General features: G+C 45.3%; 1 protein-coding gene across 6 annotated transcripts in view; it reads left to right on the forward strand.

The window, feature by feature from the left end:
* LOC112231300 (spectrin beta chain, non-erythrocytic 1-like) overlaps positions 1–19,256 on the forward strand; it is a 104,538-nt gene that overhangs the window by 51,617 nt on the left and 33,665 nt on the right. For all 6 annotated transcript variants that reach the window (XM_042311409.1, XM_042311410.1, XM_042311405.1 and 3 more), the window contains 10 exons: positions 12,026–12,177; positions 12,473–12,646; positions 13,074–13,165; positions 13,337–13,417; positions 14,176–14,291; positions 14,759–14,871; positions 14,991–15,178; positions 15,308–15,425; positions 15,592–15,750; positions 16,176–16,478. In XM_042311409.1, the coding sequence (XP_042167343.1) occupies positions 12,026–12,177; positions 12,473–12,646; positions 13,074–13,165; positions 13,337–13,417; positions 14,176–14,291; positions 14,759–14,871; positions 14,991–15,178; positions 15,308–15,425; positions 15,592–15,750; positions 16,176–16,478 (1,496 nt within the window). The remainder of the gene's footprint in view (positions 1–12,025; positions 12,178–12,472; positions 12,647–13,073; positions 13,166–13,336; positions 13,418–14,175; positions 14,292–14,758; positions 14,872–14,990; positions 15,179–15,307; positions 15,426–15,591; positions 15,751–16,175; positions 16,479–19,256) is intronic.

A 19,256-nucleotide genomic window follows, 5' to 3' on the forward strand; every position in this document is an offset into this window, starting at 1 on the left:
AGGGAGACTCTGGCGGCTCAGGACTGGAGGGAGACTCTGGCGGCTCAGGACTGGAGGGAGACTCTGGCGGCTCAGGACTGGAGGGAGACTCTGGCGGCTCAGGACTGGAGGGAGACTCTGGCGGCTCAGGACTGGAGGGAGACTCTGGCGGCTCAGGACTGCGACCCGTCGTGGTAGGTTCCGTACTGCGACCCGTCGTGGTAGGTTCCGTACTGCGACCCGTCGTGGTAGGTTCCGGTCTGCGACCCGTCGTGGTAGGTTCCGGTCTGCGACCCGTCGTGGTAGGTTCCGGTCTGCGACCCGTCGTGATAGGTTCTGGTCTGCGACCCGTAGTGATAGGTTCCGGTCTGTAGACTGTTGCCGGACGCTCTGGACTGGGTACTGTTGCCGGACGCTCTGGACTGGGTACTGTTGCCGGACGCTCTGGACTGGGTACTGTAGCCGGACGCTCTGGACTGGGTACTGTAGCCGGACGCTCTGGACTGGGTACTGTAGCCGGACGCTCTGGACTGGGTACTGTAGCCGGACGCTCTGGACTGGGTGCTGTAGCCGGACGCTCTGGACTGGCGAGGCGCACTGTAGGCCTGGTGCGTGGTGCCGGTACTGGTGGTACTGCGCCGAGGACACGCACCTCAGGGCGAGTGCGGGGAAGAGGAACAGGGCGTACTGGACTGCCGAGGCGCACTATAGGCCTGGTGCGTGGTGCCGGCACTGGTGGTACTGGGCCGAGGACACTCACCTCAGGGCGAGTGCGGGGAGGAGGAACAGGGCGTACTGGACTGCCGAGGCACACTATTGGCCTGGTGCGTGGTGTTGGTACTGGATAGACCGGACCGTGAAGACGCATTGGAGGTCTCGAGCTAATGGCCTGCACAACCCGTCCTGGCTGGATGGTGACTCTAGCCCGGCACGTGCGGGGCCCAGGCACAGGACGCACTGGGCTGTGCAGGCATACGGGAGACACAGTGTGCAACGCCGGCGCAGGATACCCTGGCCCGAGGAGACACACTGGCTGTCTGGAGAGTAGGGCTGGCACCATCTGCCCTGGCTGGATCCTCACCCTAGCCCGGCAGATGCGGGGAGCTGGGATGTAGCGCACCGGGCTAAGCACGTGTACTGGGGACACCGTGCGCCCCACCGCATAACACAGTGCCTGACCAGTACGACGCCAGCCACGGTAAGCACGAGGAGTTGGCTCAGGTCTCCTACCTGACTTAGCCAAACTCCTCGTGTGCCCCCGACCCCCCAAAAATAATATTGGGGCTGGTTCCTCAGGCTTCCGTGCTAGCCTTGTACCCATATACCGTCGCCGTTCCTCCTGTGCTCTCTCCACCTGCTTCCATGGCAGGGTCTTGTCCCCTGCCATTACCTCCTCCCAGGTCCAGGATGTTTTACCGTCCAGTATTTGGTCCAGACTCCTCGATTCCACAAAGCGATGTTCCTCCTTATCACGCTGCTTGGTCCTTTTTAAGGTGGGTTATTCTGTCACGTTCGTCGGACTGAGGAGACCAAAGCGCAGCGTGATTAGAATACATACTTTTTAATGAAGACGAAGAACACTTAACAAACTACAAAAACAACAAACCGACCGTGAAGCTATATAAAACTAGTGCAGACACAGGCAACTAGACATAGATAATAACCCACGAAATACCCAAAGAAGATGGCAGCCTAAATATGGTTCCCAATCAGAAACAATGATACACACCTGCCTCTAATTGAGAACCAATCTAGGCAACCATAGACATATAAAACACCTAGATAGTAAACAACCCCAAAAACCTACAAAACCCTTAGACAGTACAAAAAACACATACATCACCCATGTCACACCCTGACCTAACCAAAACAATAAAGAATACTCAGGTCAGGGCGTGACAAATAGTGCTGCATCTAGTAATCCCTAGAGTCATGACATAGATCTAGCTGTATGTCCACAAATGTTTGTATACATGTGTGTCTCTAGGTATGTTTGCTGTGTAATTAATAATAGGCCTGCAGTGTACTGAAGGCCAGATGGAATGACCATCCTTTGTGTTGTGTTGCCTGTTATTCAGACAGTCATTGTCCCTGACACCCCCCCATCCATCCCCCTGAGCGGAGCTGGAATTCTGTGGGGCAGAATGTGTTGTTGTTTTTCCCCCCCACTGTGGTCAGAATGTTCTAGAACACTTTAGAACATTCAGTTACCCCCTCACTGTAGCACACCTCAGGACAGCACATTTGACTTTTTTAACGAGTTTGAATATGACAAATTTATTACAGTTAGACAGTAGTATATTACCTACCCTGACCATGGAACATATTAACTTACCATGACCATTCTACTGGAAAACTCCTGTGAATAACTGATTAAACTGTGGAAAATCTCTCTTCCGGGCTTTGTTTGGAGGTTATTGGCAAATGAGGACCATTTCTTTTGACTGATTTGCATGGCAAAGCAGCCCTATCCTGATGAAATGGGTCATCACTGCACTGCACACTTGGCCCTTCTCTCTCTCTCTCTGTGCTCTGACTCTTGACTGTTTTCTGTGGCCCATCTGACCGTTGCATTTCACAGTGACCTGTTTCTGTCTAGATCTCTCTGCAGAGTGCGTTCGTTTTCCCCAGCCATGGATTGTTGGCGCTATCAAAACACATCATGGAGACTAATAGGAATGACACTTGGAAAAGCTGATGATGTACAGAAGTGAAGTTCAGGCCACTCTGCTTGTCTGTCTGTCTGTTCCACTCCAACAGTCAAGGTTGCCAGATACAGGCCTAGACTCTGTCCAGGAGGGGTGAGGTTATGATGGCACACACACAAGAACACACACACACACCCACAAGAACACACACAAGCCCACCACCTCTAAGACCTCCATGAATCCCAGATAACTGTGGCAAGTGTTCTGTTGCTAAACCCCATGCACGAGCAGCCAGATTCACAGCCTTTGAATTCCATTTATTTGTTCATTGCTATCTTTATTTAATGTTTAAGAATTTATATGGACGTCAAACATCCCATTATAATCCCAGCCTGCCAAATAGTGACCAACTGCAGTGCATCCCTTGTACCCCTTAGCACTGCTTCTAGAGGGAGAAATAACATTCCAGTCCTCCCAGTCAGGGGTAGTAGTAGTGGGTTATAGGAGGTGTCAGAACTGCTTCAAAGGGTCAAGCACAGTTTGGGGGAATTTAATTGGGATGGCTGAAGCAGATTTTCTCGCCAACAACCAACGAGCAGAGTGGTCACGCTGGTGGTTTCTGATTGTCCAAAATGAGTACATTTTTATTTGGTATCTGGGTTAGTTGTTTATGGGACAGCAGAAGTTTCAGCCATTTGGGTTGCCATCCGAGCTTGACTACAGGGCGACAACTCACTGAACTGGTTTCTGTCTGAGCTATCAGATAAGACATTTAGCATGTCGTCATGGGACGTGCTCAGTAAATAGGAGTTCAGTTAGATTTAATGGTCCTCCATTATCTTCTGTGCATTTCTGTATCTGGTCTGATAACAACTAACCTCAGTCCATCTCATTCCAAGCAATCCTGCTTTACAACAATAGTTTGCGAAGGCCTGCAAGAAGCTTATATGCTCCACAATAGAGCCTTCGGGCATCATACACAACTATATAGCGCTACTGTAACAGTTTAAAATAAACGTTTGGGATGTGTGGACTTGTCTGGTGTGAGTTTGTGTGTTGTCTGTTCTGGTCTAGCAGTAGAGACCCTGCAACAAAAAGATGTGTATAGAGTTAACATAGTTAGCCGAGCCTAACTCATTATGAAGGGCTCTTCCCAGACTCCACACTTCAAATAAAACACCTGCAACAGCCAGTCTCTGAGTTGGTCTTTGATGAATACATATACAGTGCCTTGGGAAAGTATTCAGACCCCTTCACCTTTTCCACATATTGTTACATTACAGCCTTATTCTAAAATTGATTAAATCATTTTTTCATACACAATTTGTGATTGGATAAGATGACACTTATGATAAGTTATTACATGCTATGATTAGTTATTACATGCTATGAGTAGTTGTTCCATGCTATGACTAGTTGTTCCATGCTATGAGTAGTTGTTCCATGCTATGAGTAGTTGTTCCATGCTATGAGTAGTTGTTCAATGATATGTGTAATTATTCATGCTATGTGTAATTATTACATGCTATGAGTAGTTATTACACTCTATGTGTAGTTGTTCCATGCTATGTGTAGTTGTTCCATGCTATGTGTAGTTGTTCCATGCTATGAGTAGTTGTTCCATGCTATGTGTAGTTGTTCCATGCTATGTGTAGTTGTTCCATGCTATGAGTAGAGTTGTTCCATGCTATTTTTTATTTATTTTAATTTTACCTTTAAGGTACCTTTATATAACTACTCATAGCGTGGAACTACTCATAGCATGGGTTCCAAGCTATGAGTAGTTGTTCCATGCTATGAGTAATTATTCATGCTATGTGTAGTTATTACATGCTATGAGTAGTTATTACACGCTATGTGTAGTTGTTCCATGCTATGTGTAGTTGTTCCATGCTATGTGTAGTTGTTCCATGCTATGAGTAGTTGTTCCATGCTATGAGTAGTTGTTCCATACTATGATTAGCTATTACATGCTATGAGTACTATAATAACTACTCATAGCTTGGAACCCATGCTATGAGTAGTTGTTCCATGCTATGAGTAGTTGTTCCATGCTATGAGTAGTTGTTCCATGCTATGAGTAGTTGTTCCATGCTATGAGCAGTTGTTCCATGCTATGAGCAGTTGTTCCATGCTATGAGTAGTTGGTCCATGCTATGAGTAGTTGGTCCATGCTATGAGTAGTTGGTCCATGCTATGAGTAGTTGGTCCATGCTATGAGTAGTTGGTCCATGCTATGAGTAGTTGGTCCATGCTATGAGTAGTTATTCCATGCTATGTGTAATTATTTATGCTATGTGTAGTTATTACATGCTATGAGTAGTTATTACATGCTATGTGTAGTTGTTCCACGCTATGTGTAGTTGTTCTATGCTATGTGTAGTTGTTCTATGCTATGTGTAGTTGTTCTATGCTATGTGTAGTTGTTCCATGCTATGTGTAGTTGTTCCATGCTATGAGTAGTTGTTCCATGCTATGAGTAGTTGTTCCATACTATGATTAGCTATTACATGCTATGAGTACTATAATAACTACTCATAGCTTGGAACCCATGCTATGAGTAGTTGTTCCATGCTATGAGTAGTTGTTCCATGCTATGAGTAGTTGTTCCATGCTATGAGTAGTTGTTCCATGCTATGAGTAGTTGTTCCATGCTATGAGCAGTTGTTCCATGCTATGAGCAGTTGGTCCATGCTATGAGCAGTTGGTCCATGCTATGAGTAGTTGGTCCATGCTATGAGTAGTTGGTCCATGCTATGAGTAGTTATTCCATGCTATGTGTAATTATTTATGCTATGTGTAGTTATTACATGCTATGAGTAGTTGTTCCACGCTATGTGTAGTTGTTCTATGCTATGTGTAGTTGTTCTATGCTATGTGTAGTTGTTCCATGCTATTTTTTATTTATTTTTATTTTACCTTTAAGGTACCTTTATATAACTACACATAGTGTGGAACTACTCATAGCATGGGTTCCAAGCTACGAGTAGTTGTTCCAAGCTATGAGTAGTTGTTCCATACTATGATTAGCTATTACATGCTATGAGTAGTTGTTCCATGCTATGTGTAGTTGTTCCATGCTATGAGTAGAGTTGTTCCATACTATTTTTTATTTATTTTAATTTTACCTTTAAGGTACCTTTATGTAACTACACATAGCATGGAACTACTCATAGCATGGGTTGTAAGCTATGAGTAGTTGTTCAATGCTATGAGTAGTTGTTCCATACTATGATTAGCTATTACATGCTATGAGTACTATAATAACTACTCATAGCTTGGAACCCATGCATTCCCAGTGGGTCAGAAGCTTACATACACTCCATTAGTATTTGGTAGCATTGCCTTTTAAATTGTTTAACTTGGGTCAAATGTTTCGGGTAGCCTTCCACAAGCTTCCCACAATAAGTTGGGTGAATTTTGGCCCATTCCTCCTGACAGAGCTGGTGTAACTGAGTCAGGTTTTTAGGCCTCCTTGCTCGCACATGCTTTTTCAGTTCTGCCCACAAATTTTCTATGGGATTAAGGTCAGGGCTTTGTGATGGCCACTCCAATACCTTGACTTTGTTGTCCTTAAACCATTTTGCCACAACTTTGGAAGTATGCTTGGGGTCATTGTCCATTTGGTAGACCCATTTGCAACCAAGCTTTAACTTCCTGACTGATGTCTTGAGATGTTGCTTCAATATATCCACATCATGTTCTTCCCTCATGATGCCATCTATTTTGTGAAGTGCACCAGTCCCTCCTGCAGCAAAGCACCCCCACAACATGATTCTGCCACCCCCGTGCTTCACGGTTGGGATGGTGTTCTTCGGCTTGCAAGCCTGCCTTATGGCCAAACAGTTCTATTTTTGTTTCATCAGACCAGAGGACATTTCTCCGAAAAGTACGATGTTTGTCCCCATGTGCAGTTGCAAACCGTAGTCTGACTTTTTTTTCTGCCAGTTTTGGAGCAGTGGCTTCTTCCTTGCTTTCAGGTTATGTCGACATCAAACTCGTTTGACTGTGGATATAGATACTTTTGTACCTGTTTCCTCCAGCATCTTCACAAGGTCCTTTTTCTGTTGTTCTGGGATTGATTTGCACTTTTCGCACCAAAGTACGTTCATCTCTAGGAGACAGAACGCGTCTCCTTCCTGAGTGGTATGACAGCTGGTCCCATGGTGTTTATACGTGCGTACTATTGTTTGTACAGATGAACGTGGTACCTTCAGGTGTTTGGAAATTGCTCCCAAGGATGAACCAGACTTGTGGCGGTCTACAATTTTTTTCTGAGGTCTTGGCTGATTTCTTTTGATTTTCCCATGATGTCAAGCAAAGAGGCACTGAGTTTGAAGGTAGGCCTTGAAATACATCCACAGGTACACCTCCAATTGACTCAAAATGATATCAATTAGCCTGTCAGAAGCTTCTAAACCCATGACATCCTTATCTGGAATATTCCAAGCTGTTTAAAGGCACAGTCAACTTAGTGTATGTAAACTTCTGACCCACTAGAATTGTGATACAGTGAATTATAAGTTAAATAATCTGTCTGTAAACAATTGTTGGACAAATTACTTGTGTCATGCACAAAGTAGATGTCCTAACCGACTTGCCAAGACTATAGTTTGTTAACAAGACATTTGTGGAGTGGTTGAAAAACAAGTTTTAATGACTCTAACCTAAGTGTATGTAAACTTCTGACTTCAACTGTATTTTTAAAAAAAAATAATAATAATTTTTAAATCCCAGCCCCCATCCCCACAGGGGACCTTTTGCCTTCTGGTAGGCCGTCATTTGTAAATAAGAATTAGTTCTGATTGGACTTGCCTAGTTAAATAAATAAAATGTCTATATAAAGGTCCCATAGTTGACAGTGCATGTCAGAGCACAAACCAAGTCATGAGGTCAAAGGTATTTTCCGTAGAGCTCCGAGACAGGATTGTGTTGAGGCACAGATCTGGGGAAGGGTATCCAAAAATGTCTGCAGCATTTAGGGTCCCCGAGAACAGTGGCCTCCATCTAAATGGAAGAAGTTTGGAACCACCAAGACGATTCCTAGAGCTGTCCTCCTGGCCAAACTGAGCAATCAAGGGCGAAGGGCATTGGAGGTGACCAAGAACCGGATGGTCACTCTAACAGAGCTTCAGAGTTCCTCTGTGGAGATGGGAGAATCTTCCCAGAAGGACAACCATCTCTGCAGCACTCCTTCAATCAGGCCTTTATGGTACAGTGGCCAGACAGAAGCCACTCCTCAGTAAAAGGCACATGACAGCCTGCTTGGAGTTTGCCAAAAGGCACCCAAAGACTATCAGACAATGAGAATCAAGATTCTCTCATCTGATGAACCCAAGTTTGAACTCTTTGGCAAATCTGGAGGAAACGTGGCTCCATCCCTGCAGTGAAGCGTGGTGGCGGCATCATGCTGTGGGGATGTTTTTCAGCGGCATTAACTGGGAGACTAGTCAGGATCGAGGGAAAGATGAGCGGAGCAAAGTACAGAGAGATCCTTGATGAAAACCTGCTCAGGACATCAGACTGGGGCGAAGGTTCGCCCTCCAACAGGACAATGACCAGCAACCTGACAGAGCTTGAGAGGATCTGCAGAGAAGAATGGGAGAAACTCCCCAAATACAGGTGTGCCAAGCTTGTAGCGTCACCCAAGAAGACTAGAGGCTGTAATCGCTGCCAAAGGGGCTTCAACAAAGTATTGAGTAAAGGGTCTGAATACTTATGTAAATGTAATATTTCAGTTTATTTTTAATATATCTGCACAAATGTCTAAAAACCTGTTTTTGCTTCGTCATTATGGGGTTTTGTGTGTAGATTGACGATTAAAAAACAAAATTGAATCCGTTTTTGAATAAGGCTGTAACGTAACAAAATGTGAAAAAATTCAAGGGGTCTGACTACTTTTGGAATGCACTGTGGAGTGTTTGAAGTTGAAAACCCTCCTTCCCTGATAGGTTACACACATGTTAAAGCAAGGGATGCACACCAATACTATTCCTCCACATGCCTCACTCCATCCTAGTGTCACCCAAAGAGAGCTGGGAAGTCTGCAGGAGGTGATCTCTGAGTGAGCTGCTGCGGGCCCTCTCCAGACCTCTGAAACCTCTCTGCCTGACCGCCTGCCTGTCTGACCTGGCTGCCTGCCCGTCACTGTCTCACCCCTCTACCTCTCTCTACTCCTGAACAAACCCATTAGTGTTTGATTGAAAGGATCCTGAGCATGGAGAATGGGCTTCTTTAAACCTTGTAAAGTGGCCCCCCTAATCCTTCAAGTACTGCCATAAATCACATCAGGATTACCACCACTCTGCCACCCAGCCAGCTGCTCCCCGGCCCTGTCATCGGGCAGGGCACCGGGTGGGGTGCCGCCTGTCTCTGTCCCCTGCCCCAGCATGCGAGCTTTTAGCTAGTGCTGGGAATTGCCAGGGATGTCACGATACAATATTATCACTATACTTAGGTGCCGATTATGTATTGTGATACTCACGATTCTATATGTATTGTGATTCGATACTGTGATTTTTTTGTTCCAAACATATTGTTCCCCATATGTCTGCTGCAGAGTGAGCCATGAGAGTTTTGATCAGTCATGGAAATAGAAGTACTGAAAACGAATTGACTCCCTTATTAAAATTTTGTTTTAGTGCAGGTACAGCCAACTAGTGCAAAAATAATATTGTGATATTGTCACCGATACAACATATCGTCAAAGATAATATCCCGATATGTAACTATTGATCCCCCCCACCATCACTCCTGTTAAGCTGGACTGAGGTGGGGCACGGCTCCGCCTAATTGACCTCTTGCTCCAGGCCTGAGACTGCAGGGTAGCGTCAGTCCAGATGGGACTGGTCCTGGTCATTTATCCTAAGTCACTGTGTCACACGACTCTGCCCTGGGGAGAGAGATTCTGTCAGACATAGCCTATACCTCATTCACAAGTAACATAGGCTACAGTCCTCATGCTGAAGGCTACAGTTCTCATGCTGAAGGCTACAGTTGAAGTCGGAAGTTTACATACACTTAGTTTGGAGTCGCGTTCTAGAGATGAACATACTTCGGTGCGAAAAGAACAACATCCCAGGACAACAGCAAAGGACCTTGTGAAGATGCTGGAGGAAACAGGTACAAAAGTATCTATATCCACAGTAAACCGAGTTTGATATCGACATATCCAGAAAAGGCAGCTCAGCAAGGAAGAAGCCACTGCTCCAAAACTGCCAGAAAAAAAGTCAGACTACGGTTTGCAACTGCACATGGGGACAAAGATTGTACTTTTTGGAGAAATGTCCTCTGGTCTGACAGAACAAAAATAGAACTGTTTGGCCATAATGACCATCGTTATGTTTAGAGGAAAAAAGCGGAGGCTTGCAAACCGAAGAACACCATCACAACCGTGAAGCACGGGGGTGGCAGCATCATGTTGTGGGGGTGCTTTGCTGCAGGAGGGACTGATGCACTTCACAAAATAGATGGCATCATGAGGTTGGAAAATTATGTGGATATATTGAAGCAACATCTCAAGACATCAGTCAGGAAGTTAAAGCTTTCTCGCAAATGGGTCTTCCAAATGGACAACGACCCCAAGCAAACCTCCAAAGTTGTGGCAAAATGCCTTAAGGACAACAATCTCAAGGTATTGGAGTGGCCATCACAAAGCCCTGACCTCAATCCAATAGAAGATTTGTGGGCAGAACTGAAAAAGCATGTGCGAGCAAGGAGGCCTACAAACCTGACTCAGTTACACCAACTCTGTCAGGAGGAATGGGCCAAAATTCACCCAACTTATTTTTGGGAAGCTTGTGGAAGGCTATCTGAAATGTTTGACCCCAAGTTCAACAATTTAAAGGCAATGCTACCAAATACTAATTGAGTGTATGTAAACTTCTGACCCACTGGGAATGTGATGAAAGAAATGAAAGCTGAAATAAATAATACTATTATTCTGACATTTCACATTCTTAATAAAGTGGTGATCCTAACTGACCTAAAACGGGGATTTTTTACTGGGACAAAATGTCAGGAATTGTGAATAACTGAGTTTAAATGTATTTGGCTAAGGTGTATGTAAACTTCTGACTTTAACTGTATGTCACAGTACAGCTACTAAATAGCGGTGTTTCAACAGAGCATGACCTATTGCACCTGTCCATCACAGAGGCCTGTCTGTGTCAAATGGCACATCTCACCAGGAGTTCCATGTATCTCACGCACACTAATTCTCTCTCACATGGAGAACCATTTCACTATGTCTTAGAGATAGCGGGAAGCCCACCAGGAATTTTAAGATTGTGAAGCCATGACCTTTGATAGGATTTGGAGATGCTCTAATCTTTAATACAGTTAGCATCACACAGTTTCACAAATGATCTGCTCTTTTACCTCACTGCTTTCTTACCTCATAGCTCATCTGATTCGAATTGCATTGTATTACAATTGTAGTTTATTTTCACAGTTAATTTCTTATGTGTGGGCCTCTAGCTACTAGACTGTAATGCTATATTTTGCCCTAGATCTTACTCACACAGACCAAGACCATGTGACCTAGAATTGAGGTCACCTTGTTTGGAGGCATGTTTAGCATCTTACTCTGCTGCATATGTCTGTGCTGCCTCTGCTACTGTTTAATTCATTGTGTCCCCTTTATCTTCCTGTAACATTATAGGGAACTATTCTCTTCAGACCCCAACACAATTCTGTGCTCGTTCCTGCAATATTGCATCATTGATTTTCTCTGTCTTTCACTTATGTGTCGGTTAGCGTCATTGTGAACCGTTAGATTTGCTATTCAAGACTGGTCTTCTATTCAGATGGTGTAGTCCCAGGCGACTGACGGACGCCCCGTCAGCAGCCCAGTCACTTAGGTTCAGTTAGAGGCCTAAAGAACTCTCTACTACGCTGTCTGTCAACGCAGTAATCCCAACGACCTAATGGCGTAGCTCATCTGTGAAATGAAGTGCTGTGTAGCGGAGCTCAGGTCCCCATGATTCACTGGCATCAGTCTCAGTCTGAGGGGTGATTCAGGCATTTTAATGGCTGTATAAGACTACATAAGTGTTTTTCTCCAACAAAATTGCATCCCCTCAAAATATTTATTTTGCTGACAGTATTGGATTATTGAACATGGAATAGGTTATTACAAAGCAATGAATGACTTCACACCTGCCTGCGAGTCCCTATGAGCTGGTTTCTGATTTGGTTTACCCTCGCATCAACCCGCCCTCCTCTGCTCTCCAGATGATTGGTTTAACATCAACCCGCCCTCCAATGCTCTCCAGATGATTGGTTTAACATCAACCTGCCCTCCTCTGCTCCCCAGATGATTGGTTTAACATCAACCTGCCCTCCTCTGCTCTCCAGATGATTGGTTTAACATCAACCTGCCCTCCTCTCCTCTCCAGATGAGCGTGAAGCAGTGCAGAAGAAGACCTTTACTAAGTGGGTGAACTCTCACTTGGGCCGTGTGACGTGCCGCATCGGGGACCTGTACACTGATCTGAGAGATGGACGCATGCTCATCCGCCTGCTGGAGGTGCTGTCAGGAGAACAGCTGGTCAGTATCTCAGAATACCTCTATCTGTCCTCCTAACCCTGACCCTAACCTTAACCCTGACTGATCACTCATGGCTCACCTTGTTTGTCCTGAACTAACCCTCTCTCATTCCTGTATTCTCTTGTCCTCTCTCGTTGTTTTTCCCTCGCTGTGCTCCATTCTGCTTAACATGAAATCTATTTTCATTCTTATACCTTCTTCCTCTCCCTCTCTGTTTTTCATGTGACTTTCCATCACTCTCTCACACATCCTGAATTTCCTCCTTCTCTCCCCCTTCTCTCTTGTCTCTGTCCAGCCGAAGCCCACTAAGGGGCGTATGCGTATCCACTGCCTGGAGAACGTGGACAAGGCCCTGCAGTTCCTCAAGGAGCAGAAGGTCCATCTGGAGAACATGGGCTCCCACGACATCGTGGACGGGAACCACCGCCTCACCCTGGGTCTCATCTGGACCATCATCCTCCGCTTCCAGGTACCGTGTGACTCCTTGTAATGTTCTGTACAATGCCTTTCTATGGGCCTTCCTAGAGAGTAGATGGCGCAAGTGAATATTACACATCCCAGCCCACTTGTGTCCCGTTCACCACCCTCACCTGGGTCAACCCCACCCTGCCTAGTTCAAAACTAATGGGAATGGAAGCAATTACCTCTGTTCCGTGGTTTTCTGAGGCCACTTTGGTTTCAGAGAATGTTAATATTCTAACTAGATTTCAGTGTTCTTTTTTCCCCTCATCTTCTTTTCATGACAATTACATATTCTCCTGTTAGACGGATGTGCTTCATCATCAAACTTAACAAAGCGCTGTATGTAAGACCGATGATTTCAGTGAGGTCTTAATGAGAGAGAGAGAATGTAGGCAGTGTGTCTGACTGAGAGAGTACTCTGCTCTGCTTAACAGATCCAGGACATCAGTGTGGAGACTGAGGGTAACAAGGAGAGGAAGTCAGCCAAGGAGGCTCTGCTGCTCTGGTGCCAGATGAAGACCGCTGGGTGAGAAGGGAGAGAGGGAGAGATTCTAGGATCTGTCCAGTAATGTGAATGTATGATGAAGATATGTGAAATGATGAGTTATTTTATTTTAATAATTTCCAGTGTTGGTCGACACCAAAAGAGCCTGGGTACTGAGTTGATGATTAATGAGCTATTACCTTGACTCTGCAGGTACCCCAACGTCAACGTTCACAACTTTACCACCAGCTGGAGAGATGGCTTGGCGTTCAACGCCATCGTGCACAAACACAGGTCAATTACCTTCCCCCTTTGTCCATGTTGCCTGTCACACTATGAAATAAGTTAGTCACTCATGTTAACTGTAGGCCCTGACATTGTCCTTCACCTGGCACTCTGTCCATGTGAAGTGATATATTTATTCTGTCCGTGACTAGATGTCCAGTACCTTGGCCTGTTGTCCTTGCAGTGCCGTTGAGGAATAGGCCTGTTGACAGGGGGGGGGGTCTGTATCCCCATAAATGGATGAAAATAAAATAGGAGTTAGTTGACCTAGATAACGAATAAAACAAACTCGTTTTGCATGCAAGGCCATGCCTGGTGACTCACCACTGCCCTCTGATGGTGACTCCTACTGCATTACGGTGGGACTCAGACCCCTAGAGTGTGATTTTTAACATGACAAGTACTGTAACAAATGGAGGCCCATGGATGATGCTCATCAGTTAAGTACTGGCACATTTGAATGTATGCCTGCAGCTAGTGTATATTGCTCACTTGAGACTCAAAGTACGAGTAGTTTGAAATGTGGACTGAATGAGCTACAAGGCAATCATGTACATTCTGTCGCTGTCATTTTCCTTATCTGATTAGAATGGAGTCGATCTGAATAAATGGAACAATGTTGAAGTTGACTTTGCCTACACATCTTAGAATGTACAAAATCATGGTCACGTGTTGATGAACTCAACATGTAGTGGTTAGGATGCTGTCTTTATGCCGTATACATGAGATTCCTTTCATTAAAAGCAACACCTGTGTTCCCCGTCCAGACCGGACGTGATTGAGTTTGACACCCTGAAGCGGTCCAACGCCCACTATAACCTCCAGAATGCCTTCAACACAGCAGAGAATAAGCTAGGCCTCACCAAACTCCTCGACCCAGAAGGTGAGTCAGGGAGGTCAGAGCTCAGACTGGACAAGTGTCGGGATTGTATGTGGTCTCTGCCCTCGCCCTCTGGCTAGTTGTCACCAACACAGTGCTCCTGTCATATACCAGGCGAGCTGGATGGGGTGTGGGAGGAGGATTACTGGAATGAATTACAACTTAAGTGAGAATAGGGTCTATGTGGCCAGGCTGGCCATAGGGCAGGGCTTAATGATGCCCTCTGACATCACAGAGGAAGTCCATACATGGTGAGGGGTTGGCAACGCTCTGGGGCCATCAATCAGGGCAGATTTAGAGACAAGCACCATGTGTGTTTAAGTTGAATTGACTGGGTTAAGATGGGAGACAGTGTGTGTGTGTGTGTGTGTGTGTGCGACTGGGATTGGAAGTCTGTTTGTGTCAGTGTGTGTCTGACTGTGTGGGTAGTATGTGGAGAGGAGATGAGGATCAAATGTCTCTCTTTCCAGATGTCAACGTTGACCAGCCAGATGAGAAGTCCATCATCACCTATGTGGCCACCTACTACCACTACTTCTCCAAGATGAAGGCCCTGGCTGTGGAGGGCAAGAGGGTTGGCAAGGTGGGGTGCAACGGCTGTTTAACTTTTTATGTGTGTGTGTGCGTGTGTACGTGCATGTCTTCCTGTCACTGTCTTTGGCGCTTGTCTAACCCCTCTCTTTCTCCCTCCCTTCCTCCCAGGTGCTGGACTATGCCATTGAGGCTGACCAGCTGGTAGGGAACTATGAGAGCCTGGCTTCAGAGCTGCTGCAGTGGATTGAGCAGACCATCCTGACTCTGAATGACCGGCAGCTGGCCAACTCCCTAAACGGTGTGCAGAACCAGCTGCAGGCCTTCAACACCTACCGCACTGTGGAGAAACCCCCAAAGTACGACAGGGAGACACCCTGGGGGGAAATTTAGAATTTAAGAACAGGAGTGATGTTCTAGCAGGTTGGAATCATAACTGCGCATATTCCATGTTAGGTATCTTACCTGGCTGTGTTGGTTTTCCTCAGGTTCACAGAGAAAGGCAACCTGGAGGTGCTGCTGTTCACCATTCAGAGCAAGATGAGAGCCAACAACCAGAAGGTGTACATTCCTAGGGAGGGAAAGCTCATCTCTGACATCAACAAGGTATCACCCATAGGGCTGCAGTTACTCGCTGTTTAAATGCATTACTTGTCCTGAGTGGAGCTTAAATAAACAACAGTTAACCCTGCAGGTGTTTAAAATCGTGAATAACACCCCTGGTTTAATTAAGGGACCTCTCTGACTAGCTGTGTTCTGATTGGCTCTGCAGGCATGGGAGCGTCTGGAAAAGGCAGAGCACGAGCGGGAGCTGGCGCTGAGGAACGAGCTGATTCGACAGGAGAAGCTGGAGATGCTTGCTGCTCGCTTCGACCGCAAGGCCGCCATGAGGGAGACCTGGCTGAGCGAGAACCAGCGGCTCGTCTCTCAGGTAACACCCCTGGCTGAGACCTGATAATGTATTCACAATGAGGAGGAGGGTGGTTATATTTGTCTCCCAGGTGTCCACAGACCAGAGATATCAGTAATCATAAGTGATGGTTGTGATTACATTATTTTGACGAGACATGTTTACTGCAGACCAGCCAGTCTAATTATCTAGTAATGTGTAGGGGAGTGATAAATGACTACAGACACACTGTAGCTAGCTGATCTCGATTTTAATGGCTTTTACAACTATAATTTGCTATCACTTTCATTTCTAGAGGTGAGAGTGAATTTAGCAATTTAATAGAAAATGTAATACCCTTGTATGCATTTGCACACATTGACTCTTTCTATCACATATACATTTATGACCAATGTACACACTGACCTCTCCCACTTCTAACCTCAATCTGTCCTCTTGTCCCTCAGGACAACTTTGGCGTTGACCTGGGAGCGGTGGAGGCCGCCACCCGTAAACACGAGGCCATCGAGACGGACATCGGGGCGTACGGGGAGCGGGTGGCGGCCGTGGAGGCGGTGGCCAGGGAGCTGGAGGCAGAGAACTACCATGACGTGCGTCGCGTGTTGGCGAGGAGGGACAACGTGCTGCGGCTGTGGGAGTACCTGAAGGACCTGTTAGCCGCTCGCAGGGAGAGACTCCACGCACACCGAGACCTGCAGAGACTGCTGGAGGAGATGAGATACATCATGGACTGGATGGGAGATATGAAGGTACTGGAACATATCAACATGTCAACTCTGCACACACTATACAGTGGGGCAAAAAAGTATTTAGTCGGCCACCAATTGTGCAAGTTCTCCCACTTAAAAAGATGAGAGAGTTCTGTAATTTTCATCATAGGTACACTTCAACTATGACAGACAAAATGAGGGAAAAAAATCCAGAAAATCACATTGTAGGATTTTTTTATGAATTTATTTGCAAAATATGGTGGAAAACAAGTATTTGGTCACCTACAAACAAGCAAGATTTCTGGCTCTCACAAACCTGTAACTTCTTCTTTAAGAGGCTCCTCTGTCCTCCACTCGTTACCTGTATTAATGGCACCTGTTTGAACTTGTTATCAGTATAAAAGACACCTGTCCACAACCTCAAACAGTCACACTCCAAACTCCACTATGGCCAAGACCAAAGAGCTGTCAAAGGACACCAGAAACAAAATTGTAGACCTGCACCAGGCTGGGAAGACTGAATCTGCAATAGGTAAGCAGCTTGGTTTGAAGAAATCAACTGTGGGAGCAATTATTAGGAAATGGAAGACATACAAGACCACTGATAATCTCCCTCGATCTGGGGCTCCACGCAAGATCTCACCCCATGGGGTCAAAATGATCACAAGAACCACACGGGGGGACCTAGTGAATGACCTGCAGAGAGCTGGGACCAAAGTCACAAAGCCTACCATCAGTAACACACTACGCCGCCAGGGACTCAAATCCTGCAGTGCCAGATGTGTCCCCCTGCTTAAGCCAGTACATGTCCAGGCCCGTCTGAAGTTTGCTAGAGAGCATTTGGATGATCCAGAAGAAGATTGGGAGAATGTCATATGGTCAGATGAAACCAAAATATAACTTTTTGGTAAAAACTCAACTCGTCGTGTTTGGAGGACAAAGAATGCTGAGTTGCATCCAAAGAACACCATACCTACTGTGAAGCATGGGGGTGGAAACATCATGCTTTGGGGCTGTTTTTCTGCAAAGGGACCAGGACGACTGATCCGTGTAAAGGAAATAATGAATGGGTCCATGTATCGTGAGATTTTGAGTGAAAACCTCCTTCCATAAGCAAGGGCATTGAAGATGAAACGTGGCTGGGTCTTTCAGCATGACAATGATCCCCAACACACCGCCCGGGCAACGAAGGAGTGTCTTCGTAAGAAGCATTTCAAGGTCCTGGAGTAGCCTAGCCAGTCTCCAGATCTCAACCCCATAGAAAATCTTTGGAGGGAGTTGAAAGTCCGTGTTGCCCAGCAACAGCCCCAAAACATCACTGCTCTAGAGGAGATCTTCATGGAGGAATGGGCCAAAATACCAGCAACAGTGTGTGAAAACCTTGTGAAGACTTACAGAAAATGTTTGACCTCTGTCATTGCCAACAAAGGGTATATAACAAAGTACTGAGAAACTTTTGTTATTGACCAAATACTTATTTTCCACCATAATTTGCAAATAAATTAATTAAAAATCCTGCAATGTGATTTTCTGGATTTTTTTCCCCATTTTGTCTGTCATAGTTGAAGTGTACTTATGATGAAAATTATAGGCCTCTCTCATCTTTTGAAGTGGGAGAACTTGCACAATTGGTGGCTGACCAAATACTTTTTTGCCCCACTGTATATTCTCCCAGTGTAGAATATGTACTCTTGGTCATTGACAACCTTCTGTAATCCTGTACATTTCACACTATCAACCCTGCATGCGAGTACTCCTTTCAAAATGGTTACTACTCCTGGGTGTAATGGGTTTACAGAGGTTGACTGGGTGAATTAAGTCTGTCTGAGTGTATTCTTAGCTCTTGGCCTCAGCTGATTCCTTTTCCCCTGACTACCTTAAAGGGCAAATCTGCCACTTTTCATCCCTGTATTCATTATCTCCAGCACCATACCAGTGTCTATATAAATTTAGGTGAAAATTAGGGATGTAACAATCCCTGATACACATCTGTCACTGATTCAAATGTTTAAGATACAAATGCATCGGTCTGTGGACCCCAACCCGATCCAAATGTAGCATGCATCAGTCAGAAAATCAATTCAAATGTTACGAATTGCCGGTTCCCAAAAATGTCTTGCTCCTAGTACATTATTTCTACCTTCCGAAAAGACCTCATCTTTTGTGACAGCTGATGTGTCCTCTCTTTCAGTGTCCAACTGCATGTAACTGTGTTGACAGTCATTGATCTGCAAGTAATTGTGCATGCCGAATAACCCCAGGCCTTGTCAAACTGCACACTATGCCCAGCTTAGTGCATTGACCAATGTGAGGTATACGGCCTGTTCTTGACCTTGCACATCTGTGCAGCACCTTCAGAAATGTCTTGGGTGATAGGTTGTCACTCAACTAATAAAGCCTACTTTGTAATTTGATAGGTTATTGTTATCCCTGCGCTGTTGCAGATGGTTTTTACCGGAATAAAAGTAAGCTATTGGAGACAACTCTCTTCTGGCTATACCTGCTTACAATGCATTTTATTTAGATTGTTCAGGATCACCATCAGCAGTAGTTTTGGTAGTTTTTCTTTAAATAATCAATGTGTATATCGTAATTTTTTGATATACAGGGTAAAGTTGATAATTTCATAACGAGGACAGCAATCACTTTTGCAAGGCGCACAGCATGGCCGAATCGAGAGAAGAGATGATCACTCACAAACCGGTCAAAACCATTTGATTTAGAAATGAGGGTGAAATCCAAAGTTATTTATTAGGTACACTCATCTAGTACCGGGTCAGACCCCCCTTTGCCTCCAGAACAGACTGAATTATTTGT

The sequence above is a fragment of the Oncorhynchus tshawytscha genome, linkage group LG33, assembly GCF_018296145.1.
Source record: "Oncorhynchus tshawytscha isolate Ot180627B linkage group LG33, Otsh_v2.0, whole genome shotgun sequence".
Classification (NCBI taxonomy): domain Eukaryota; kingdom Metazoa; phylum Chordata; class Actinopteri; order Salmoniformes; family Salmonidae; genus Oncorhynchus; species Oncorhynchus tshawytscha.